The sequence below is a fragment of the Caenorhabditis elegans genome, chromosome V (assembly GCF_000002985.6).
Source record: "Caenorhabditis elegans chromosome V".
Lineage (NCBI taxonomy): Eukaryota > Metazoa > Nematoda > Chromadorea > Rhabditida > Rhabditidae > Caenorhabditis > Caenorhabditis elegans.
The window spans coordinates 8325728-8350205 of NC_003283.11; the positions used below are offsets into that span (position 1 = coordinate 8325728).

Below are 24478 nucleotides of genomic sequence, written 5' to 3' on the forward strand. Positions count from 1 at the left end.
CGCTCAACTATGACCGAAAAAGTGCATCTTTATGATTTTATAACTGCTTTCCTGCCAGCGCGAGAGCAAAAATTTTAAGAGCAAACAATAGAGAATGTAATGTAGATTATTTTACTAATACCACCTTTTTTGTGAAAAAACATATCCACAAGTTTCAGCCGAATTCTGATTGTATGTTAAAAACTGACCCGTCAGATGTCTGCCGCTGTTACGGTTTTCATAGAAAGTATGTAAAAAACAATTTATAAAAAATAATATTAAGAAACCATGAGATCATGAGAATGCCTACCGTTTTGGCGCGGGAATATCTCGTACTCGGCAGTTTGCTACTCCCGGCGCGCGCACGTTTCGCACCGGGCGCGCGGACGGAGCGAGCTAGTAATAATGTCGCGAGCGCCCGGCGCACTCTGCGCGCGCCCGACGCATTTCATACGAATTTGGTCACGGCTCGTTCCCCATCCCTTCACGATTTTATCAAATACATTGTCAACTTGGTATACTGAATGTATTTAAATTTAGTTTTATTAAAGTGAAAAGATTAAAAAGAAACTTCAAAATTAAAAATTTTCCATTGTGCAGCAAGTCCCCTTCTTCCTTTGTTGGAGCTCCTCAAGTTCTTTCGATGGACCTGAAAAAATAAAGAAGTTAATTTCATTCATTGAAACATTTTTCATGTTCATTTGAATAAGAAAAAACTTACAGGAATAAGGGAAAATAACCAGCTCCAAAAATATCCGAAGGTCCCTCGTGCATAGGCTTTTGTGAGGAGGTGGTGAATCCAAATCATCTCCACTTTGCTGCTTTTCTGAAAATATAAAACTCTGTTTTTTTTTAATAATTAGAAGAGGTTGAAGACCGGGTCGTTGTCAAATTATTACTAATTTCGAAGTAATCGTTTTTATAATCTTACCGATGAACTATTTCATTCTAGTCCTCCGATTATTTGTTTCGTGCCGGCATTTATGCACTTTCTGCAATTTTGTTCATTAATATTTAATTAAAAAGTAAATAAAAAATAATGAAAATGTGTAAAGTCGGAAAAAAACTGAAAAAAACACAGTTTGAAAAATTTGGCAGAGTTGAAATCTAGGCCGCGGCCGCGATTGCGGAGGGCGCGCGCACGGGGCGCGTACAGAGCGTGGACGATCCGCGCACAGGGCGTAGACGATGTGGGGATTATGTTTTTTTATACGTGCATTTGAGAATTTGGAAGTCAAAATAACTATGTACTTTCTTATATACGGATCAATATAAACACATACATATTACCATAGTTTCCTATTAATTGTGTACCATTTGACAACTGCAACCTCGAGCCAATAAATGTTCCATTTTAGACGATTACGCATTCATATTCTTGATTACATAGTTATTAGTCTATAAAGTTCAGAAAAAAGCACGTTTATTTTATTTTTTGGTTCCTGCTTCGTTCTTGTCAGACTCTATTCGCATTCAATGAGCATACTATGCGCGCCTCGAGCGCGCCCTTTCCGCTTTGGGTGCGCGCGCCAGGCGGATTCCCTTATTATCGCGCGCCAGGCGCAAACCGTGCGCGCCCCCGGAGTAGCGAACTGCCGAGTAGCGAAGGCACCTAAATCTCTCATTGCCGCATGCTCTCTCTGCTGCCGCTCGTTTCGCGCCACGAAGTAGGCATTTTCATGAACTCATGGTTTCTTAATAGAGTAGATCATGGACAACATTTCGCTAATTGACAAATTTTTAAAATATCTCTTAGTTTTCGAGTTATGACGGTTTTATTAATGAGCATTTTTGACGGATTTTGTAAATCGTTGGCAGCACCAGACGCGGTCCGAGACTGGTTTATACATAAAAAAATTAATTGATAGAAAGCACATTTCATTGAATAATCGAATAATCAGAGCTTTAAATGATTGGACGAACTGTGACGCATCCAGAAGCAATTATTTCCTTATTATTATAGCTCCATTTGTTGCCTTCGCAGTTAATTTCAGGCCAAATTTCAAGTCCAGTTGGTACATTATAGAACGGTAGATCAATACTCTGAAATTAATTTCAAATTTTTCTAAAAATTAGATGTTTCATACCGATCCATCAGATAGACCAATGAATAACGTAGCATTTAAATTGGATATTCCTCCTTCGGATGTATAAATACATGTCAAAATTGCCGTACAGGTTCCAATATCGAATGTACTAACGAAAGAAAAGGCAGTTCTTCTTGGTGAATCATATGACTGAATTATAATATCTCTCTTGTTTTCCCACCATTCAGTTGTGAATGGGTATACAACTCGATCGATGTAGGAGAGAGAACAATCACATGGTACTGTGGTAGTAGTAGTCTGGACTGGTGTAGTAGAGCTGCTTGGAGGTTCTGTGCTGGTTGTCTCTGGAGCCGTGATAGTAGTCGTCTGGACTGGTGTAGTAGAGCTGCTTGGAGGTTCTGTACTGGTTGTCTCTGGAGCAGTGGTAGTAGTAGTCTGGACTGGTGTAGTAGAACTGCTTGGAGGTTCTGTACTGGTTGTTTCTGGAGCCGTGATAGTAGTAGTCTGGACTGGTGTAGTAGAACTGCTTGGAGGTTCTGTACTGGTTGTCTCTGGAGCAGTGGTAGTAGTAGTCTGGACTGGTGAAGTAGAACTGCTTGGAGGTTCTGTACTGGTTGTCTCTGGAGCAGTGGTAGTAGTAGTCTGGACTGGTGTATTAGAACTGCTTGGAGGTTCTGTACTGGTTGTTTCTGGAGCCGTGATAGTAGTAGTCTGGACTGGTGAAGTAGAACTGCTTGGAGGTTCTGTACTGGTTGTCTCTGGAGCAGTGGTAGTAGTAGTCTGGACTGGTGTATTAGAACTGCTTGGAGGTTCTGTACTGGTTGTCTCTGGAGCAGTGGTAGTAGTAGTCTGGACTGGTGTAGTAGAGCTGCTTGGAGGTTCTGTGCTGGTTGTCTCTGGAGCCGTGATAGTAGTCGTCTGGACTGGTGTAGTAGAACTGCTTGGAGGTTCTGTACTGGTTGTCTCTGGAGCAGTGGTAGTAGTAGTCTGGACTGGTGAAGTAGAACTGCTTGGAGGTTCTGTACTGGTTGTCTCTGGAGCAGTGGTAGTAGTAGTCTGGACTGGTGTATTAGAACTGCTTGGAGGTTCTGTACTGGTTGTCTCTGGAGCAGTGGTAGTAGTAGTCTGGACTGGTGTAGTAGAACTGCTTGGAGGTTCTGTACTGGTTGTCTCTGGAGCAGTGGTAGTAGTAGTCTGGACTGGTGTAGTAGAGCTGCTTGGAGGTTCTGTACTGGTTGTCTCTGGAGCAGTGGTAGTAGTAGTCTGGACTGGTGTAGTAGAACTGCTTGGAGGTTCTGTACTGGTTGTCTCTGGAGCAGTGGTAGTAGTAGTCTGGACTGGTGTAGTAGAGCTGCTTGGAGGTTCTGTACTGGTTGTCTCTGGAGCCGTAGTAGTAGTCGTCTGGACTGGTGTAGTAGAACTGCTTGGAGGTTCTGTACTGGTTGTCTCTGGAGCCGTGGTAGTAGTAGTCTGGACTGGTGTAGTAGAACTGCTTGGAGGTTCTGTGCTGGTTGTCTCTGGAGCCGTGGTAGTAGTAGTCTGGACTGGTGTAGTAGAACTGCTTGGAGATTCTGTACTGGTTGTCTCTGGAGCAGTGGTAGTAGTAGTCTGGACTGGTGTAGTAGAACTGCTTGGAGGTTCTGTACTGGTTGTCTCTGGAGCCGTGATAGTAGTAGTCTGGACTGGTGTAGTAGAACTGCTTGGAGGTTCTGTACTGGTTGTCTCTGGAGCCGTGGTAGTAGTAGTCTGGACTGGTGTAGTAGAACTGCTTGGAGGTTCTGTACTGGTTGTCTCTGGAGCAGTGGTAGTAGTAGTCTGGACTGGTGTAGTAGAACTGCTTGGAGGTTCTGTGCTGGTTGTCTCTGGAGCCGTGATAGTAGTCGTCTGGACTGGTGTAGTAGAACTGCTTGGAGGTTCTGTACTGGTTGTCTCTGGAGCCGTGGTAGTAGTAGTCTGGACTGGTGTAGTAGAACTGCTTGGAGGTTCTGTACTGGTTGTCTCTGGAGCCGTGGTAGTAGTATTCTGGACTGGTGTAGTAGAACTGCTTGGAGGTTCTGTCCTAGTTGTCTCTGGAGCCGTGGTAGTAGTCGTCTGGACTGGTGTAGTAGAGCTGCTTGGAGGTTCTGTACTGGTTGTCTCTGGAGCCGTAGTAGTAGTCGTCTGGACTGGTGTAGTAGAGCTGCTTGGAGGTTCTGTGCTGGTTGTCTCTGGAGCCGTGATAGTAGTCGTCTGGACTGGTGTAGTAGAGCTGCTTGGAGGTTCTGTGCTGGTTGTCTCTGGAGCCGTGGTAGTAGTAGTCTGGACTGGTGTAGTAGAACTGCTTGGAGGTTCTGTGCTGGTTGTCTCTGGAGCCGTGGTAGTAGTAGTCTGGACTGGTGTAGTAGAACTGCTTGGAGATTCTGTACTGGTTGTCTCTGGAGCAGTGGTAGTAGTAGTCTGGACTGGTGTAGTAGAACTGCTTGGAGGTTCTGTACTGGTTGTCTCTGGAGCCGTGGTAGTAGTAGTCTGGACTGGTGTAGTAGAACTGCTTGGAGGTTCTGTACTGGTTGTCTCTGGAGCCGTGGTAGTAGTAGTCTGGACTGGTGAAGTAGAACTGCTTGGAGGTTCTGTACTGGTTGTCTCTGGAGCAGTGGTAGTAGTAGTCTGGACTGGTGTAGTAGAACTGCTTGGAGCTTCTGTACTGGTTGTCTCTGGAGCAGTGGTAGTAGTAGTCTGGACTGGTGAAGTAGAACTGCTTGGAGGTTCTGTACTGGTTGTCTCTGGAGCAGTGGTAGTAGTAGTCTGGACTGGTGTAGTAGAACTGCTTGGAGCTTCTGTACTGGTTGTCTCTGGAGCAGTGGTAGTAGTAGTCTGGACTGGTGTAGTAGAGCTGCTTGGAGGTTCTGTACTGGTTGTCTCTGGAGCCGTGGTAGTAGTCTCCTTTATCGGTGTTGAGGAACTGGTGGGAGTTGAACTCAAAACAAGTGTGCTTGGAGTTTCCATATCAACGCTTGTCAAAGTACTTGGAAGCATGGTATGTGGCTAAAAGTATATCTTACAATGATAAAATCACGTCGAAACCAAGGAAAATAATCAGAAAAAATCGGCGATCGCCGGTCGGCAATTTCTTTAAAAGAAACATAACTGTCTGATTAGCTCGGCAATCAGCGATCTCCAACTCTTTTTGTCCTATCGCCGCTCTCTCCTGGTCGAAATGTTTTCTGTTGAACTTACATGCCCAGGGACTGTCGGTGCGGGACCACATGCCGCAATTACTTGAAGAAATATATTACCAAGTAATAACAACAAATGGATCATTGTTCAATTTTCCTATCATTTCCTCTCCTTTTATTGGTTTCAGATAATCAGATTCCCAAACCACGCGTGTTAATTTATTCCGACTCCTCCTCTGTTTGCAAAATTTGCAGTTGAATGTGCCTCTCATAATTTGAAAAAAATAATATTGATTAAAAAAGCGAAAGTCAGGAAATATAGAGCAGAAACTTTTTTTGATAAAATTCCCGATTGTTGACAGCATAAGGATGGATTGCGTCATTGATGAAGAATCTTTTTAAAAACATTTACCGCCCTATCTACACATTTTCTATATACAAGATTACATAGATTCCAAGCATACTGAGTATATTGTTAGACGAGGAAAAATATTAGGAGCTGTAGTATCTAAAATGCAAAAAAAAGTCAGCTAAAAACTTCAAAATTCAACCATTCTTGTTATTTTTTAAATAGAGCTTTGTGACTGCCGAAAGTAGAATAAACAGTGGGATTTACTTTGAAAAAAAGCACAAGATTGAATTTTTGATATTGACAAAAATTGTTCAATCTCATATAAATGCTAGAAATCAAGCGGACACAAACAAAAATTGTACAGATTAAGAAAAGCTCAACAATTGAGTTTTTCATATTTTTATTGAAAAAAAAAGATTTATTTCACATTTACATTCCCATGGAAATCTGAAAATGAGTGCTGTTTAAACTTTCGAGTAGACTTCTTCATTAACAATTTGTAAGAGAGGTGGATACAGTGTCCGGGTTATTGATGAACGGGGTGAAATAGAGAAGAAAACTCGGAAGTAATTATTAGAAATTGAAAAAACAGAGTTTTTAAAGAGTTGGAATGGATTTTCTCATTAAATAATTGAAATTCAAAATTCTCCATTGAAATGGGAATCCACAAAACATTACGATTTTATCATAGGATTTTTTTCAAACAATATGGGTAATTTTTTGATGAAGTTGGGTGAAAAGTTTGATATATTTCATTTAAAGTATTCAAGAATTCTGTGTAGTTGGGTTTTGGCAAAACTTTAAGATTCAATGATTTCTACACTTTTCGTAAAAGAATCTGAAAAACGTTTGGAGATAAGTAAAGAAATGATGTTTGCTAAACTATTCTCGGCGAATTTCAAAGTTTTTTAAATGTTTTTCATGTCATCCTCCAATGTTCCAAATCCGAAGCTTCCTAATGTTCCTGAATGTTCGATTTCCCTCGACCACTAAGTAAATGAATGAAACTCGGTAACACTAATCTGCTTCACAACCCAAAGGAACGTCTCATCCTCATTCTATGTGTATCTATTTTGTCCCATCTCTCAATTCCAACCGAAGGAATGTGTAATAATCTGTTGCATTATCTGCGTCTCCTTCTCGTACCTGAACACCAACACGCCCGCAAGAAGCTTCTACTTCTTCTGCGGGACAAACTTTTTGCCGATGCTTTCTCACTATCTCATTCTATCCAGTTATTGATAATATAATGCAGATTTTACTCAACGTTCGACTTATCCACTTGACACTTACACCAGTAGACTGTATAAAAGTAGTTGAGGTAAATTTCAGTCGCTAGATCTAGTCTAGCTAGACAGATTGCAAAAAATTCTAATATACTTTCAATTTTTCAGAACTATTCTTAATCTAGAATTCGATAATTTTTATTTTAAAAACATTGTGAGAACCAGAAATATGTTATTTTCTTTCTTTCTGAAACCAGGTTTCATCTTGGTTTCAGAGATAAGCTAACTTCAAAACAAATTTAAATGTGAAGTAGTTCCGACTTCGGATTAGTGCCCACTTTTCGAAAATAAAACCTTTTGGATATATTTTTGATCGATATCAAGAGTACCAAAATCTGGGTGATATTAAGCCATATTAGAACTGTAGAAATCATTTCAAAGAATTTTCAGAAAATCATAAATTTTATCTTTAATGAATCACAAATCAATCTGACCCCTCAACGAACTTATTTTTGTTTTTCGTCATCTTCCACCACCTCATAATCCCCCATCCAATCAAGCACCACATGTTCCACGTTTTCCCCACTTCCTTCCAGACCAGAAATTTCAACACAAAACTATTTGAAAAACCGCCGTTTTAACTCATTTTCTTCGTTTTATTCTTCTCCACGACTCTCCCGAACCCGTGAAAACATCTGCAAACGCTCTTATCCATCTTTTCAAGTATAATAAACGCGTCTGTTCTTGAGTCCGGTACCCGTCCGTCCATTACGTCAAGGTGTCTAACAAGAGCTTCTCGTTGTCCCCTCCAACACTTCAATCTTTCAACCCGGTCTCTCGACTTTGTATCTCATAGAAAGTTAGTTAGTTACTCTGAGCTGCTCGCATATCTTTGAGACTTGTTTGCTCATCATGTGTCGTAGGCAACGCGGGGATGCATACACTTGATTTTTTTCAAGTTTTCACGAGTTATTTTCATATGTTTTAGTCTATTTCCAGACATTTTCCATTTTTGCTTTTTTAATTATTCTATTTTTGTTACTAATTGTTGTAGAAGCAAAATTATTGGATTCCATCCAACCATGGCGTCTTTTTGGAGAGTAAATTTATAAGTACCCAAATTTAAACTGAATTTTACAAATTGCTGGAAAATCAAAAATGTTGAGGTTAATAGCAAGAAAAAATAATAACGTGTTTCAAAAATGAGTTTTTCAATCCGGGCCTAATGGTCTTTCTTCTTATTAAAATATATTAGAATGTACACAGATTTTTAGCAGTATAAATATTTCCAAATTTAATTCAGACATATTTTACTGTCTTTTTATTCGGAAAGCTCCATGCAGATATGTTGTTTCTTCAATGTTTCGTTTTTCAATTATTAAAAATTTTAACTGCAGTGTAAATAAAATTTTCTGACCGTTCAACAAATGAATTAATTTAAATGAATTAATTCGTAAATACATTGGGGTGCAGGCTTTCAAATCGTTCGGCCTATGTAAGAAAACAACGTTTTTTTAAATTAATTTTGTGCATTTATCGATACTTTCCACTTCCTCAACTTTTCAAAAAACTCGTTTAACTTAGAAGTTTAAATTTTCGAGACAGGGTTTTTGTTGAAAAATTGCCATGGCATCAAATTTAGTCAACACTTTTTAGATCTAAATCGGTTTAAAAAAATAATTATGAACTTCGTAAGATGTCACCCATAACTGAAGTTGTTACATAATAACTTTTGAGTTAAAATTGAAAGTATATTAAAAGTTCACCTTCATCCGAATTTCCCTATTTACACATACTGGACAATGATCAGAACTCAAGTGGAAACCGAGGGTAAAGGGAATCTCCTTCTCTTTCCATCATTCCCGCTATTTTCTCTCAGTTTCTCATTCTTCCAATCCTCTTCTTCACAATTACATATGCCATTCATTTTCCTACACCGCACCATTGAAAGGTGTGTCATGTCATTCATCTTCTCAGTTCACTCTCATATTTCTAATTATCTGTATTTTCACAGTACGTCGACAAGTACTAATAACCGTTAAATTCTCACGTTCTCCGACAGTTTCCTGTGGTTTGTGATGTTGTAACGTTAACTTTTCATAAACCGATTTACATTAACATTCAATAAATTTTTGAGGAATTAAGTTTAATATTGTTTTTGTGATTTCCAGTTTCTGGAAACATCATTCAAACTCATGCCCAGCTGTTGTTGAAAAATAAGTGAGTTATACATTAGATTCTACATTTTTCTAGCAATGCAACAAATTTCAAACAATATGTTTGTTGTTTTCCCCTAATTGGATGTATTTGAGAAATGTTATAATCCGTAAACATTTACGACTGCATTAGATTTTACAGAATTCTACTGAAACATTTCAAATTGGATATTTGAAGTTTCAATTTGCTTCGCTAGGTGTTTTCTACGAAATACTCATTTTCTAAATATTCCAACAATAATCTTCAACTTTCCAATAGCATTTTGAATTTCGAAAACTTTCAGTCGTTCTAGAGTGTTCTTAGCTTTCAATTTCGAAGATTGCTGACTATGGTTGAGAAATTGCAGAACTACCACATCATTTAGAAAATTTCATTATGGGCTTTCTTTTGTTCAATGATACTTCAAATTTCAAGCTGAATTACTGAATTTTCAGAAGAAAATTATGTATTGCGTGATTGGGGTTTCTATAGGATATATGTAGTTCAATGTAGTTCTTCTGGGTATTTTTCATTTATAATGAGCATACAGTTTTCAAATTTCTTTATTTTACGGTTACTTTCAAAAGTGTAACATTTGCTCCAAGAGTTTTTACAAAACTTGGCACAACAAAATTTCAGGGATTTTTCTACAGCATTTTACCGGCCGCTAACATCCAGTGTACTTCTGTTCTAATTCATTGAACTTTCGATCTCCCACGTATTCTCGCTTTTTCTTGCATACTTCTCACATTCTCTTCGATTTTCTCGCTCCTTACAATTAATTGAAAACAATTCACGCATATGAAATTTGTAAATCTCATGGAAATAAAGAGATGAACGCAAATATCTCACCTTTTCTTTAGATTCTTTTTCCGTAGAAACACACAAATAGTGAGGATATAAATATTTACGTGGCAACGAAAACTGTATTTACATTCCTCCTCTACCTTTTTTTTCTATTTCTCTAGCTCCAGTATATGAGCTTCTCGTCAAAGTTAAAGAGATTTTGGGGAAAGATAATCGATAGAAATTATAAGAAACTGAAAGTCAACGGTGAGAAATGGTCAAAGTGATGTGATGTGACATGGGACAGGGAGAAAAGTGTCACCTGTTCCAGTTCATTGTGATCAGAAGTTACATTTCGCAACCTCGATTCTTCTTTTTCTTCTGCTCTCTCTGCGAATCTTGTTCACATTTCTCTTTTGTTCCGATTTTATGGATTTATTGAGTTTTATACATTCGTTTTTATCAAGACCTAATAAACTTTATTCTAAAATATTTTCATCCTAAAAATTTGCGTGTGTAGTTATGTTTTACGAATTGCTCTAATAAACTCAAAATAATCTCAAAAACTGAGAATTCTTGACAATTTTCAAAAATGCCCACATCTAGCTGAAATCTATTCAAATTGTGGTATTCTGAGAGTGATGTAGCTGACCAACATCAGTTTTTCACATAATAATTACGACTTTTCAATTGAAGTTAGAATTCGAGCTAACCCAGTCCATTTTTCGTTGTGAAAATTTGAACCGTCATAAAACTTTTTTTGTAAATTTATAGAGGTTTCCTCGTGTAATGGTATTTTTAGACAATAGGTGCGAATTAAAAAAAATTCTAACTCAAGTTTCATGATTATTTTGACAATGTTTCCAAAAGTTTAAAGTGTATTGTTTGAAACAATTTTTAAAACTTCCAGTGATGGAGCATAAAATTGTGTAATACTCTAGTATATTCAACATTTCCCATTTGGTTTAGTTGGTTTTTTTTTTTAATTTTTAAATCAGTCTAAAGCAAGTCAAATGATTAATTCAGATGCTCTCTATCGTATAATTAAACCATTTTCTAAATTTTCAATCAACCCATCAATTTTTCTGTTCTCTCCTGATTTATCATGCCCACATAATTTTTTTTCATCCTCTGAATTTCAAATACTACATTTATTTGTTTTGTCAGGTCAAAAATGGTTTATTTTTTCAGATGGAGGAAGAACTCCAGCAACTACGCACAAATGCGTCATCAGATTTGATGACTGATGAGGTATGAAAGCTAAACAGTGACTCATTCTGAAAATCTTCTTACAGGATTTCATTGCCACAATTGAGTCGATGGGCGTGGAAGCACAGGAACGGGAGATAAATGATTTATTGAGTGAGTATTCAGTCTAAAATTTACACAATCCAATATTGTAGCTTCTGGTAACTTTGTAGTGGCACTTTGCAGACCAGACTTCCGTTTTGATAACTTATTTTTGTTTTATTTGCTAGAAAAATAAATTCAGATCGCCGATAAAATAATGAAATTTTTGTGTTGTTTGTCTAATTTTGAAGTCAAAATATATAACTAGTAAAAATTTATATTTTTTAGATAACTATTTATATTTTTTAGATAACTAGATTAGAAAAAACTTCTAGGTGTGAATGTTATACACTAATACTTATTAAAAATACCTGAAACAAAATAGTTTACCTTAATTTTTTTAATGCAAAATAATTTTGTTAAGTTTTTTGGAAAATTTAAAAGTTCAACCCACTAAACTTCAAGACAACCTCCATAAGACAACAAAAGCAGAGGCAGTGAATTTCCAAGAAAACAGCTCTTATTTACCTATAAGATTACCGTTTTGAACGGTCTCGCCCTCGCGTTCTGTCCATTCTCTCTCTCTCTTTGAATTGAGCAAAAACACATAGTTCTGGTATCCGGACTCTTGCAAAGTACACATCACTTTCGCTTCTTTTTCACAGAAAATTTCTAACCAACTCTTGAAACGAAACTGTTTTTCTCTATTATCTCCATTCTTTTTTACAGAGGCAATGCACGAGAACCGAATTGTTTCTTGGGATGAAGCAGAGCGAATTCTTATGGAGACCGATCAGACACCTGTAAGTTTTGAACGATATTTTTCAGAACTAAAATATAATTTTTCAGATAAAATGCAGTTTACCAGAACAAACAAGACCTACAGAACCAGAAAACGAGGTGGATGTTGATCAATGCATCAAAAAACTATTGGATAATGATCCTTCGCTGAAAGAAATCAACCTGAATAATATGAAGGTAAACATTAATTTATAACTTTGAAATGGAAATTAAGTCCAATTAAGTTCAAAGTTTTGATTTTCAACATTTTTCATATTTCAGAGAACCCCTGTCCCAGCAATCAAACGATTATTGGAGGCGCTTGCTTACAATGAACATTGTGAAAGAATATCCCTTGCCAACATGGGATTGTACGACCATGATATAAATGTTCTCGTCACTGTAATCGAAATGAATCAAGCTATCAAAAAAGTGAATTTGGAGACCAACTATCTCAGTGGAGACTTCTTCTCAAAACTTTTTAAAGCTGCTTTGGTGAATGAATCCGTGGAAGAGATTAAAGCAGTAAATCAAGGAGTTTCGTTTTCAACACAATCTGAAAAAGAAATCATTGATGCTATTGTTAAAAATCATGGACTTACAAAGATCTCAATTAATTTTCGGTTACCAGAAGGAAGACACAAAGTTGAAAATGCAACGTTAAGAAATGGCGAGCTCAGTGAGTTTTTTGTGAATATTGATGAAAGGAACTCAAAATTGTGTTCTTTTTTTTCAATTTTCAATTCAAACTTCTGTTTGTTAGTGGCGGAACACGTATAAAAATTGAAATTCTTGAAAAATAATTGTATTTTTAAAGGAATTTAGTGGAATTTTTATAAGTTCTTTGAATTTCATGCAGTCAAAATGCTTTTTACAATCAAAAAAGTCAATGTGTATCGATTTCAACAATTTTTTTTTAGAAAGAGTGAAACGACGAGAAGCCGCTCAAAAAGCACGATTGGAAGCTGAGGAACTTGCTAAAAACCCGGTTGTGAGTCGAATTAAACACTTGACAATAAATTTTATATTAATTTTGTAGCCAAAACTGGCACCGGAGCCCAAAAAAGAGCCCGAGCCGAAGAAAATGGCTCCAAAGGTTCGTTTGACTGTATTTTGAGCTGTTGCATGTTTTGACGCAACGGATTGTATATAATAATTACTCATATCAATAATTAATTATTTGTGATGATATCCCCGGTTTGATGTGATTCTTATCCTCCCTCACTATCTCAACTAATTATTTCTCTCGAGTTTGCTGATGTGATTCTTGAATTCTACTTAACATTTCAAGTCTTGATATATTGTTTCGAATGCCTAGAAGTTTGAATTCCCATTTTGTAATTTATATAAAATTTACTTGTATATTCGCTATTGTATTGTCCATATAATTTTCAGATTTGTCCACAATGTCCAATTTTTTGTGACTGCGGTTTTCATGTTCTTATTGATACAATTCTATTAAATGTTCTTAAGATTCCACCTGCCGTCCCAAAATCGTTGGTGTCACCGGAACCGAAACCATCCCTAGCGCCAAAAGCTGCTCCGGTCATTGCAACAGCTCCTCCAAAGTCTACTATTTTAATGAAACAACTATCTTTCCAAAGAGCAAGTCGAGAATCTGAAGAGGATACTGAGTTTGTACCTCCACCTGCAGTACCAGAGCCACCTAAGAAATTGGCTATCCCGAAAACTTTTATGAAGAAGGAAGAGACACCATCTTTTCAAAAAGTTGCAAAGAGGCCTACGCGACAGTGGGAACCAAAGAAACAAGAATCATTGGAACAAGAAGAACATAAGGAAACTGTGAAAGAAGAAGTTAAGAAAGAAGAGGTTAAGGAAAAAGTTCCCGCAAAAGTTGAAAGGAAACACTGGGAGCCCAAAGTTGCACCAGCTCCAGTTATTGATGGTTATGCTCCAATTCTTGATGTTTCCGGGAATGCTGCTCCATCAACTGCAAAGCCAAAACTTGACGGAGCACCTATACGTGCTAAACGACCTCCTATCACTGCTAAAAATATTTGGGAGCAACGAATGGCAAAGATTGAGAAGAAAGAGGAAAAGAAGAAGCCGTTACTTTCTATTCAAAAAATTAGAGAAATGGAGAAAAATGATGTGATCAAAAAAGAAGAGGACGATCGATTGGAGCAACTTTTGAAAAAAGAAAAAGAACCAAAAAAGCTAAACAATGAGCACAGAAAGCTATTTGAAAATGGAAATGTTGCACAGAAGAAGCCGGAACCAAGACGGCATGTTCAGAAGCTCATTGCAAAGAAACCAAACTCAATTCTGAATCAAACAGAACCCACAAAAATAGAGGGACCGGATAAGCAAGAAACCCGACCAACTACAGTAATCCGGCGTACTGTAATACGAAAAAAAGAAGAAATGGTTCCATCTGAAAAACCAGAAGTTTCTGAAAATGAGAAGCCAAAACGAAGATTGGTTCGAAAGAAGAAAGTGGTTGAAGGAGATGGGATGAACGGAACAAATGGGCATCAATCACATTTGACAAGTGCTCCACCACAAGCAGTTCATTGATTTTTGTATAAACCGCTATATTATTTTGATATTTCTCCTCATTTTTTCCAATTGAATTTTACTAACTTTCAAGAAAAATAACTTCTTGATGTAATTATTGATCACCAAAAATCCTCTGCCTTTCTTGTGATACAAACATGTACTTTACTTTTTTTTTCCAATTTAACTTTATTTTAAAATTTTCCCACACATTTCTTGTTTTAATTTCCGAAACAAGAAATTTTCTAACCGCATTCTTGCTCAACCTGTCATCCACTTCTTCTTGATAATTTTCACTGTCCAATAACTTATTATTGAATGAACCTTCTTCCAGAAATACGGTTCCAGAGTAATACCTAAATCATTAATATGTTTTCAGTTTGGTGAAGAGAAACAAGCTCCAATGCCAGTGTACAAATTAAATCGGACGCTTTCGAGAGATGTTCAATAAAAAGATGCTCAAGAATGTTATTTTTTTCTATGAAAAAAATAACATTCAAAACTAAATGCTCTATGAATTTGTTTCAGTTTTCTGTTTAAAATTACAATACTTCACTCACTTAATGATCATTGTCGGGATTTTAATACAGTACCAATTTACCAGTGAATAAAATTCAATACATATCTTCAAAATTGGCATCCGAATCAAGGGTGTCATTTTTCGATTTTTCGATTTTTTCGATTTTTCGATGTTTTTCAGTGAAAATCGAAAAATCGAAAAATTCTCAAAAATTTTCAAAAATCGAAAAATCGAAAAATGTTCGATTTTTCGATTATTTTTTTTCGAAAAATCGAAAAATTAAATAAATCGTTTTTTTTCCTGTTTAGATAACATTCTTGTTTATTCGAAAAAAACATCTTGTGATATACATTTAGCTGCCAACATATCGCCACCCCACCCATAAAGAGACACATTTTTACAACCCAATGACCTACATATTCAAATATTAGCTCTATTAAGAAGGTATCAACACGTACGATACGTCCTGCTATACTGTTATAATAATCCTTCCCTGTGGGAACCCTTTTTGAATAGATATTTACAACCTCCTATAACGAAAAGGTTCAAAAATAAAACATTATCAGCTGTTTTGTAAGTTTATTTTAAAAATCGGAAATTTTTTTCGATTTTTTCAGAAAATCGAAAAACCGACACCCTTGATCCGAATATGACTAGGAATCCTCGTAATTTTGTGAATGACACGTTAGGAGTGTGTAGGCATAAGACAAGAGCAGGCAGGTAATCAAAAATGTTTGTGCCTATAGGTTTATATGCTCGGAAAAGGTATTATTTTTCAAGATTAATTTGAAATAGTTGATCTATCGGTCTTCTACTTCTTTTTTGACCCAATTGAAGTCATCCCACTCTTTTACCAATTTGTGCAATAAATGTGCAATTTTCTTCGAAAAATGTGTGTGTGCGCGTGCCAAATTTGACATCCTCACCGGTCGTCCACCCGCTCTTCTGCTTCTTCATTATTCATACACCCCAATTTTTTTTGTGAAGAAATGAAAATGCTAATTTTTCTTATTTTATATCTTGCAATTTTTGACGAATATGTTTCATGAACGTTGCACTTTTATGAGTTCTCGATGAAGTTCCTTTTAGTGTCTATAGCATTCTGTAAATTAACTCCTAATTTTTTCGAAAACTTCTTCTATTTTTGGGAAAGCATTATTTGTTTTTCATTCCAATTTTTCTCAAAGTTTGATGTCATGATTTTTCTATTTCTGGAGAATTCATCGAACTGATCCTAATGTTTTCCTATAATCAAGAATTTTACGAAACAAACTTCTTCTATTAACTTCTTAACAAAAAAAGGTTTGCTTTTTCTAAAAACTGACATGCAAGTCGCCGTTAAAATTTCTCATTATGATAATTAGATTAGGCCTAATATTAAGCTGGATTCCTAGAGCACAATGCTCGAGCAGTCATTCAAATAGACATTTTATTTCTTCTTATTCCTTTTGTCGCCTTCGCGACGATTATTAGGCTGTGTGACGAGCAGATCTTTATAAAATTTTTTGTTAGGAAAGAATCTATTTGTATTTCTTGCCAAGTGTTTTTTCTAGGCTAGAGTAGGCAAACCATCCTACCAGCCTATTTACTTCAGCGCACACTCCCATACTTCATTTGAGCAATGGGAATTATTTTCTGGAAATTTATTTATGAAATGGAAAAGTTTCGAAATGAAGCATGCATGAAAGATTATGCCAGGCGTAGGTAACTTTGAAGGCAGATAATTAGTTCACTCAGCAAACTCACAGACACTATTTTTCATATTAAAATTTATTTTGTAATTTTGAGAATGTGAGAATCCGCTAAATTAGGTAACATTTTTAAATTAGGTTACATTGTTAAAAAAAAATATATTAAAGGTAGTTAAAGTATTTTTGCATATATTAAAAAAAATAGCGTTTAACATGGATGGTTTAACATGAAAATGGCAAAAACTAAATCGGATGTCATTATAGTTTTAACTTCGTCTCTATCTGAAATCTCTATAAAAAGTGGATCTCTGTAGCGCCTTCTTCCGGTTTTATTATCTCATATGCATTAGTGACGGATAAATGTTAAGATCTGCTTTCCAGGAATTCCTTTTTTTAATGCTGAGAGTTTATAAACGGCTTCACCACTTCTAATCTTCTTCGCATTTGTTCTATGATAAAAAATGTAGGTGCTCTTTCTTTTGAATTTTTCAGATTTCGTTCTCGCAAGTGATTTTCAAATCTAAATGTTTAATGCATAACTCGCGAAACATCAAATTGTCCTCGTAGATTAAGAAAAAAGCAAAGTAAAAAGCCAACACTCTTGCTCAATTATCTTACTTGAGAGAAGAGAAAAATGTTGATAATTGAGTTAGCAAATGAGGCAAAAACATGAGGTTGCTCTGTTTTTGTCGTAGTTTGTTTTTTTCCTTTGATTTTCAAAATTTTATTTGTTTCAGTTCGATGGGACAGGTTTGGGAATCATATAGATTTTTTTTTTGATTTTCTCATGCCTTTCTGAAATTCGCTTTTGCATTTTTTAGGATTTTAAAGGTGGGTCAGATAAATTGTCTTACCATTAATTGCTCTGAAGTATTAGAATTTTTCCCATTTGTCTTGTTATAGTGGCTGGGATTTCGTTAAATATGATATTGGAGATTTTTGTTAATTTAGTTTTCAACCAATAATTTTGAACCAGATTGTAGCTTTTCAAAATGTTTAATTTTTGTGATGTTTCATCTTAGTTCTTTCCAGTTCAAAGTTTTAATTTGAACATAAAATTAAATTCTAAATATTTCAGATCCAAGCCTCATAAACATTCTTAAAGTTCATGTCGACTTTCCCCAAAATTCAACCAATAATTTAACAAGTTTCCCTTCCATAGTCACATTTTCTCTGAAACCCTATAAATTATAGGTTGTCCTCTAAAATTGATTCACCACTCCCACACTTTTTCCTCCCTGCCCGTCTACTTACATTTTTCCTACTTTCATTTTTCAAATCCTCAAGCCGAAAGGAAATGAGCCTGTGAGTAAGATCGTGCACGAAGATTCATCGTCTTCATCGGTCGTCCTCTCCGCTTCATTAGGCTCCTCCGAAAGCTGCAGGCCCATTTGCTCTTTTAGTGCTCTGTTGACTTTTATGCTGCTCCTTTTCCTATTTTTGTCATGCTCCTCCCCTATTGTATTATTCTCTTCTTCTTCACTCATTTTCTTCATCTTCTCCTTCTTCTTCAATCGAATCTTCTAATAAATAAAATTTCTTGCGGTTTTAAACGAACCTCCATCAAACCTCCTATTCTTTCCCTCGACTATTAGCGGACTCAATTTTTATGATCTTGCACAACATGCTGTTCACGGCCACTTATATCTAACAAATTCATTTTCTTAAGATTCAGCCTCGTAACTATTCAACATTACTCCCACATTCATCTGATGATGTTACTGTAGAAAAGGTCAAAAGATGTTGTGAATCAATGGCTTTATCTGACATCTTCCCAATATTCATTGTCGCTGGTGCGCTTTGGATCCTGGTTTACTGTATTCTCATGACACAAAAAATTTTTATGGATAGTCATTATCAAGAGATTCAACCAAAACAACATGAGGAAGGGGATGAAGAAGACGAGCATGCACCGGTACATCATCAGGGAAATAATCATTTAGATCATCCTCATGTGGAAAGAGAAAAGTAAGTCTGAAAATGCAATCATTATAAAATAATCAAAAATGAGAAGAAAACTGTAGGGTTTAAATAAAAATATGTTGAACAATCATAGAATGTTGGCATGGTATTCAGGTTTAAGCTTTTTGCTTGACATCATGGAAAGATACTGATAGTGAGAAATTAATTGAAAATGTTTTTGAAAAACTGTCTGAAAATGATATACCGTATTTCCACTATTAGTCTTGCATGCAAGGCTAATTTTCAATCAACCCGTAGGGGTGCAAGACTAATAGAGACTGCAAGACTATTAGAGGCTGCAAGACTAATTTTCGAAGATCCAAAAGCTTTGTAAAATATACTATTTCTTGTCAAAAACTTGACTTGAGACAGTCTAAATCATACAAAATACTTATTTGTCCATTATTTTTTCAATTATTTGAACCCTTTTAAGTTGAATTTAGCCAACAAATGACGAATTTTTTGAAGTTTCCACAAAATATTGCTGATCTAACAAAAAAAAAGGTGCAAGACTATGAGAGACTGTAATACTAATAGAGGCTGCAAGACTAATAGAGGAAATACGGTATTTCTTTGTACCTACTGCTATGAACCTTTTTTGAAAGGGTTCAGGATGCTTACTAATTTTTTCATAGGAAACTACTATCGGCATCGGATTCAGTGTACCAAAAAACTTCTGCAACTTCGGTGTAACTAATATTAGATTTCTAAAAATTCCGATATCTCAGAAATGAAAGCGAAATAGCAAAAAGTTGAACAAGCGACTGAGATTTTTGAAAGTTTTGTCAATATACCTCAGTTTCTCAAAAAGTATATTTTTTAAACATTGAATAGCTTAAATATATGTTTTTCATGATGCACATTTCCCGGTCAAAATTGTTTAGAGTAACAATAGATTCATTCAAAAATGGGTTCAAAAACTGACCGAAACTCTCGATTTCATTTGAAAATTTCACTTCCCTGTATACACACAGTGAACGATTTGTTCACAATCTGCCAACCACAAAAATATTAATCCGGTTTCCAGTATTCATCTTTTTTATTTTTTAATTACAGCCACAAACAACACGATCACAACGAACGGACCTTTTTCGCCTACTACCTTTAAATTTTATTGGTTTTTTTTGTCATAATTATTATTTGCAGCACGGGTTGTATTTTTCAATTTTTACAAATTTAATCAGGTATTAAACTTGTAGAATAATTAATGAGGAATTTATAATTGTTCTTTCAACTTTTTTTTTTGGTTTTTCGAATTAATAAAACCATTCAAAGCAGAAAAGTAGAGACATGAGAGACTGTTTTTGTTCTTTTGTTGAATAAAATTAAAATTGGTACATGTGTTCAGCATGATAACAATTGATAAGAGAACATAACGTTCTCTTTCTGTTTTCTTTTTTTGAAAAAAAAGTAGATATCGACGGCTAATTTGATTGATGAGACTACAAAACGAAAACCGTACTCGTGATTTCTAGTTTGTGTCCTTTTTCGGATTTTCAACGCTATTCGCTCAGCCGAATCTTTTTCATTTTATATTTCAGTTTTTACAATCAAATGTGTGGGTTTTCGCAGGCCACCAGGAATATTTGTCAACTGGGATCTGTTTTTTTCTTCAACTTTTTCTCATTTTTCACACTTTGTAAGTTTTGGAAATTTTTATTTTATACGCCGTAATTTTTAATTAGACTCTATCCGAAAGAGACTATATCTATAGGAAAAACTTCCAAATTCAAAAAAAAAGACGATTTTTCTCGTTTATTTGTTAACGATTTTTTGCCAATGTACAATATTGTCAAAATTATCACGGGTTTCTGCTGTGCGAAGTATACTTTAGAAAATTGTTAAATAGAAAATTTAAATTTTGCACGGCCTCTCTTCATTTCAAAAAATAAATAAATTGACGTGATGAACTGTCTCTGCGTCTCTCATGGGCGAGAGAGTGAGCTTTTTGAGCCGAATTTGTACTGAAAACGGTAAAATAGGCCGGAAACGGCTGATAGTGAACAAAATCTAATAAAAATTTACTAACTGCCTGATCAAACACATAGAAATTATATGAAAAAAGGGCAAAATTGTAAATCACCTATGAATACGCCCACATGTGAAAGTTCAAAATTAGTGATTTTCCAGACAAACCTGATTAAAGCCGGCGATCCGCTGATAAATCTTTAAATTTTTTATTAATATATTGTCAATTAAGACTAAGTGTATCTATTTTTATGCAAATATCTAGGTTAGTGATGTTCACGACGCCGGCAGACGGAAAAACACAAGGTTACCTCGAAAAATGGATTTTTTCGGGACCTCTAGTGATCCTTGAAAAGAGAAATTTGAAAATTGAAGGCCACCATTTTGTAGATAATTTTTTTCTGATTATTTTCTGTTTTTGATGAAGGTTTTTTGATGAAAATTGACGTCGGCATCTTCAAAACAAGAATTAGGCCTGAAAACTCCAAAAATCGTTAAAAAACGACAATTTTTGACGGGTTTTCCTAATTTTACGAGACGCGCCAAGACATAATCAAAAATTCAACATCACCAAAAGTTGCAAAATTCTCTAAGGAAGAGATTAAGATGTCAATCACCTGATTTGATCAAAAACTGATTGAGTAATTTGAGTTTTAAGACAATGCGATTGTAATTTTTGGTCAACCGTAAGCTTATTAGTTGACTTGAACGCTTTTGAAAGCATATAGATCGGTAACCAGGAAAGCTATCAAGAAACTTTAAACTGCAAAAATAATCTTGATAACACAAGAAACATTTTCTATGTGCATAATACTTGGCTATTCTCACAAAATATATAGTTTAAGCTATGTAAAGATTCAATGCTTTGAAAAACTTAGATAGAGAAGCCACGAAGGTATTCGAAATTATCCGTTTGCACAATCAACTCAAAGAAGCAAAAAATAACAAAGTGTGGATTAATACCGTCTGATACCTTTTTCATATGTCACTTTTTGTTTTTCCCGTACGGGATCCCGTCTTTACAGTCGACAACCGACTGAAACCGAGGCCTCCAATGAATAACTCAGGTTGTGAACCCTGTCGGGAAAGTCTCATCAGTTTTCCATCAGTGTACGACAAAAAATATACCGTATTTCCTCTATTAGTCTTGCACCCCTATTAGTATTGCACCCCTACGGACCAATCGAAAATCAGTCATGCTGACTCTATTAGTCTTGCACCCCTACGGGTCAATTGAAAATTAGTCTTGCATTCAAGACTAATAGAGGAAATACGGTAATTGGGTACGATAGGAATACGGTAGGTTTATAAGTTATGTAAGTTTCTACAAATATAACTACTTCAGTTTCTCTGTACCAAACTTTGGAGAATTTTTTATACTTTAAAGATCACTGAAATAGTGAGCCGTTGTCTACGAGATCAAATATGTCCGAAAATTACCATTTGGTATCGGTCCTAACAGATCAGTATTTATACCAAAGTTGTTTCTTCGGCAATATTTTGAATTTAATTTAAAAACACATATATTATTCAATTTTCAATCTCACGTGAGAGAGTGTGAGAGAAAAAGAGGAATTTTGAAATAAATGAAATTGAGAGAGGCCGTGATTTTGTAAATGTTTTATCAATTTTGTCAAAAATCGTAAGGTTTCCTCGTTCAAACGCAAAATGCCGAAAAAATAAAACTTTGAAAGCGGCTTAAAACAATAAATTCCAATAATTTTTAGCCGCTCTATCACAAACAATTGTCGAAAGTGTAGCCGAAGAAAAGGGAATAAATCGACATGCGGGTTATTACAGGTAAAACTGTGAGTTTTATCTAAAAACTGAAAGTCTTCAGTGCGTTCCTCACATATCTTGTCTTCACATTTGGTCATTTCGTCGCCACACCAATTGTGGAAATAATAACACCGAAATGGTCAATTGTCAGTGGATTAGTGGGTTATGCAATGTTTGAAGCTGCATTTTTGTGGATGAACGAGTACTTTTTATATTTCTCTGCAGCTTGTGCAGGATTTTCTGGATCGTGTGAGTTTTTTATTTTCCTTAAACATTCATAGAATTTTTTAAGTATTGTGGACTGGTCAATTTGATTATTTGGCTCAAAACTCTCAACCACACACTTTGGATCGGAACTCCTCTAATTTATGGGGACTGTCACAAACATCGTAAGATTTTTTAATAATACTGGGGATCGTTGCAAGACCCATGATCACATGAGCGTGTACCTTTGAAATGACGTTTGAAGTTTCTGGAAATGACAAATAAATTATTTTTCAGATTAATATTTGGTGGTGCTTACCTACTTATTTTGTACCGATTTCAGACTGGAAATGAGTTTGAGATGCCTTTGGTAACTTAAATATTTATTTTTCCTTCTTTTATTAAGTTTTTCGATTTCAGATTCGTCTAGTCGTTGGCTCATTTTTTATCTGCACGCTTGTTTCCATTGCCATCGGACTTTTCCTTCCTCAGCCCGCATTCAAAGTGGAAAAATATAAAATTGCATATTTTAAACATCTTTGTAAGTGATTTTTGAACTTGTTCAATACTTATTTCTATATCTAATTTTTAGCTGAAATCGTAAAAATTTCATTTGACCGAAACTTGATGCTACTATTCTTCATGTTTTTGTACACTGGATTGGAATTATCTTTCTTTTCTGCAGTATTTCCTACAATGGTCTCATTCACAAAATCTCTGGGAAATACTAGAGATTTAAATGCTATTTCATCTATTTTTGTCGGAATCGGAAATGTTTCTGGTGAGTTTCTCTCTGCAAATTCCCCCCTTGTCTCTTTCTCACTCTTCCTGTTGGCGCCGCCCACAACACATACAAACTGCTGCGCTCGGCGAAACTCGTGGAGTGTCGGCGGCGCGTGTTGGTGTAGTGCCGCTGGGAAGTTCTATCATCACTTGTTACATCCAATGATGAGAGTTTGCGACTAGGGCGGTCTTACACAATCATGGTGATTCTAGTCATTCTGATGGTACGTAACATTATACAAGTATATTAATTTTGGAAAAACGTCTCTTTGGAGAGTTTAGTTCTTAAATGATTTTTTAGGCTGCTTTGCATTGTCTGTTCTTGGCTCTCGTGTTCGAGAATTTGGGAGAAAGAAAATGGTTTTGTTGGGTTCCATTCTTCACATGACATGTTTCCTGTTGACGTTTTTGATGTTCCCCGATGAATCTCCGTTGAAGCCAACCGAAGCTTTGGGTTACATTTTGCCGAGGCAAGGGATTCTAACTGAAATTAAATAATCTCCCAGAGTTATTTTCCAGTCCGTATATTATCTTAGTGTGCGGTTTTCTTTTGGGAGTTGGTGACACAATATTCAATCAACAGTGTTACACTATTTTGAGTGATATTTACGATCATGACAAGCGAATCGAAGCTTTTGCAGTTTATAGATTCTATCAGGTATTGGCGAATTGTCTTTTCAAGCACAATCTTTTTCTCAGAGCGCTGCCAGTTGTGTTGCCATGTTCTATTCAGCTCATGCTCTTTTGAGAACGCATGTTATTATTCTTTCAATGTTTTGCGTAATAGCTACAGCTACGTTTTTTGGAGTACGGTAAATTTATCTAATCGAAACAGAAATTTAACTATTAGTGTTTTTTTTCCAGGGTTCCAGAAAAATATCTAGTAAACCCAAGTGCCGAAATGCTGGAAGTTAAAGAATGTGAGCAGCAGGAAAAACTCATGATCTAATACTAACCAATGCTAACTTTTACAGATTAATTCATCAATGCGGTGCAGAGGATTTTCATGTTTTAAGTTATATATTACTTATCTAGAGAAAACGATCAATATTAGAGATTTTTTAAATTTACAACAGACCCGAAAAGCAGACACTTCATTGTAATTTAACGAAATTTTGAAATGTCAGTTTAAAGGCACAAGCTGTTTCTTGAAGGGGATCTTGCCACGATCTCACAATAAATGAAAGTGATACTACAGGTGCCACATACATTTTACAGATTTGAACAGAAAAGCAGAAAACATGT

The 24478-nt window shown here is 35.7% G+C and overlaps 3 protein-coding genes and 5 non-coding genes across 9 annotated transcripts; 4 read left to right on the forward strand and 4 right to left on the reverse strand.

Annotated features, from left to right (window-relative positions):
• Positions 1–557: 557 nt before the first annotated feature.
• W02D7.9 lies at positions 558–972 on the reverse strand. The gene is made up of 3 exons (NR_151573.1): positions 911–972; positions 701–805; positions 558–628 (listed from the first exon to the last, which is right to left on the reverse strand). It is a non-coding gene; the product is annotated as an Unclassified non-coding RNA W02D7.9 (non-coding RNA).
• Positions 973–8528: 7556 nt separating this feature from the next.
• On the reverse strand, positions 8529–8580 carry C08D8.4. The gene has a single exon (NR_069070.1). It is a non-coding gene; the product is annotated as an Unclassified non-coding RNA C08D8.4 (non-coding RNA).
• A 352-nt stretch (positions 8581–8932) lies between these two features.
• On the forward strand, positions 8933–15029 carry tmd-2 (Tropomodulin). 2 transcript variants are annotated; one of them, NM_182343.6, is made up of 9 exons: positions 8933–8977; positions 10931–10990; positions 11035–11101; positions 11759–11832; positions 11879–12007; positions 12092–12488; positions 12730–12800; positions 12849–12905; positions 13283–14664. In NM_182343.6, the coding sequence occupies exons 2-9, from the start codon at positions 10931–10933 to the stop codon at positions 14345–14347; spliced, it is 1920 nt and encodes a 639-aa protein (NP_872143.2). In that variant the 5' UTR covers positions 8933–8977; the 3' UTR covers positions 14348–14664. The 2 variants fall into 2 exon arrangements, with proteins under 2 accessions (NP_872143.2, NP_505151.2); NM_072750.7 differs by lacking the exons at positions 8933–8977; positions 13283–14664 and adding an exon at positions 14706–15029 and having other exon boundaries at positions 10929–10990.
• Positions 15030–17761: 2732 nt separating this feature from the next.
• Positions 17762–17875, reverse strand: C08D8.5. Its single transcript, NR_069071.1, has one exon. It is a non-coding gene; the product is annotated as an Unclassified non-coding RNA C08D8.5 (non-coding RNA).
• A 166-nt stretch (positions 17876–18041) lies between these two features.
• C08D8.7 (DUF3951 domain-containing protein) lies at positions 18042–19787 on the forward strand. The gene is made up of 2 exons (NM_001392559.1): positions 18042–18505; positions 19556–19787. The coding sequence occupies exons 1-2, from the start codon at positions 18291–18293 to the stop codon at positions 19605–19607; spliced, it is 267 nt and encodes an 88-aa protein (NP_001380136.1). The 5' UTR covers positions 18042–18290; the 3' UTR covers positions 19608–19787.
• A 244-nt stretch (positions 19788–20031) lies between these two features.
• Positions 20032–24182, forward strand: C08D8.1 (UNC93-like protein MFSD11; the record flags this gene model as incomplete). Its single annotated transcript, NM_072751.3, has 11 exons — positions 20032–20138; positions 22195–22267; positions 22308–22495; positions 22539–22635; positions 22748–22820; positions 22871–22991; positions 23043–23231; positions 23535–23703; positions 23753–23891; positions 23933–24045; positions 24098–24182. Exons 1-11 carry the CDS (start codon positions 20054–20056, stop codon positions 24180–24182), a joined length of 1332 nt encoding a protein of 443 aa, NP_505152.2. The 5' UTR covers positions 20032–20053.
• C08D8.6 lies at positions 22873–22958 on the reverse strand. The gene has a single exon (NR_069072.1). It is a non-coding gene; the product is annotated as an Unclassified non-coding RNA C08D8.6 (non-coding RNA).
• Positions 23381–23460, forward strand: C08D8.3. Its single transcript, NR_003465.1, has one exon. It is a non-coding gene; the product is annotated as a small nucleolar RNA C08D8.3 (small nucleolar RNA).
• Positions 24183–24478: the final 296 nt, after the last annotated feature.

Bases quoted from the DNA above. Each gene is read 5' to 3' on its own strand.
- tmd-2 (NM_182343.6), top strand. From the start codon at position 10,931: ATGGAGGAAGAACTCCAGCAACTACGCACAAATGCGTCATCAGATTTG. The intron at 10,991-11,034 runs GTATGAAAGCTA...ATCTTCTTACAG, and splicing joins CAGATTTGATGACTGATGAG to GATTTCATTGCCACAATTGA. The intron at 12,801-12,848 runs GTGAGTCGAATT...TTAATTTTGTAG, and splicing joins AACTTGCTAAAAACCCGGTT to CCAAAACTGGCACCGGAGCC.
- C08D8.7 (NM_001392559.1), top strand. From the start codon at position 18,291: ATGGCTTTATCTGACATCTTCCCAATATTCATTGTCGCTGGTGCGCTT. The intron at 18,506-19,555 runs GTAAGTCTGAAA...TTTTAATTACAG, and splicing joins CCTCATGTGGAAAGAGAAAA to CCACAAACAACACGATCACA.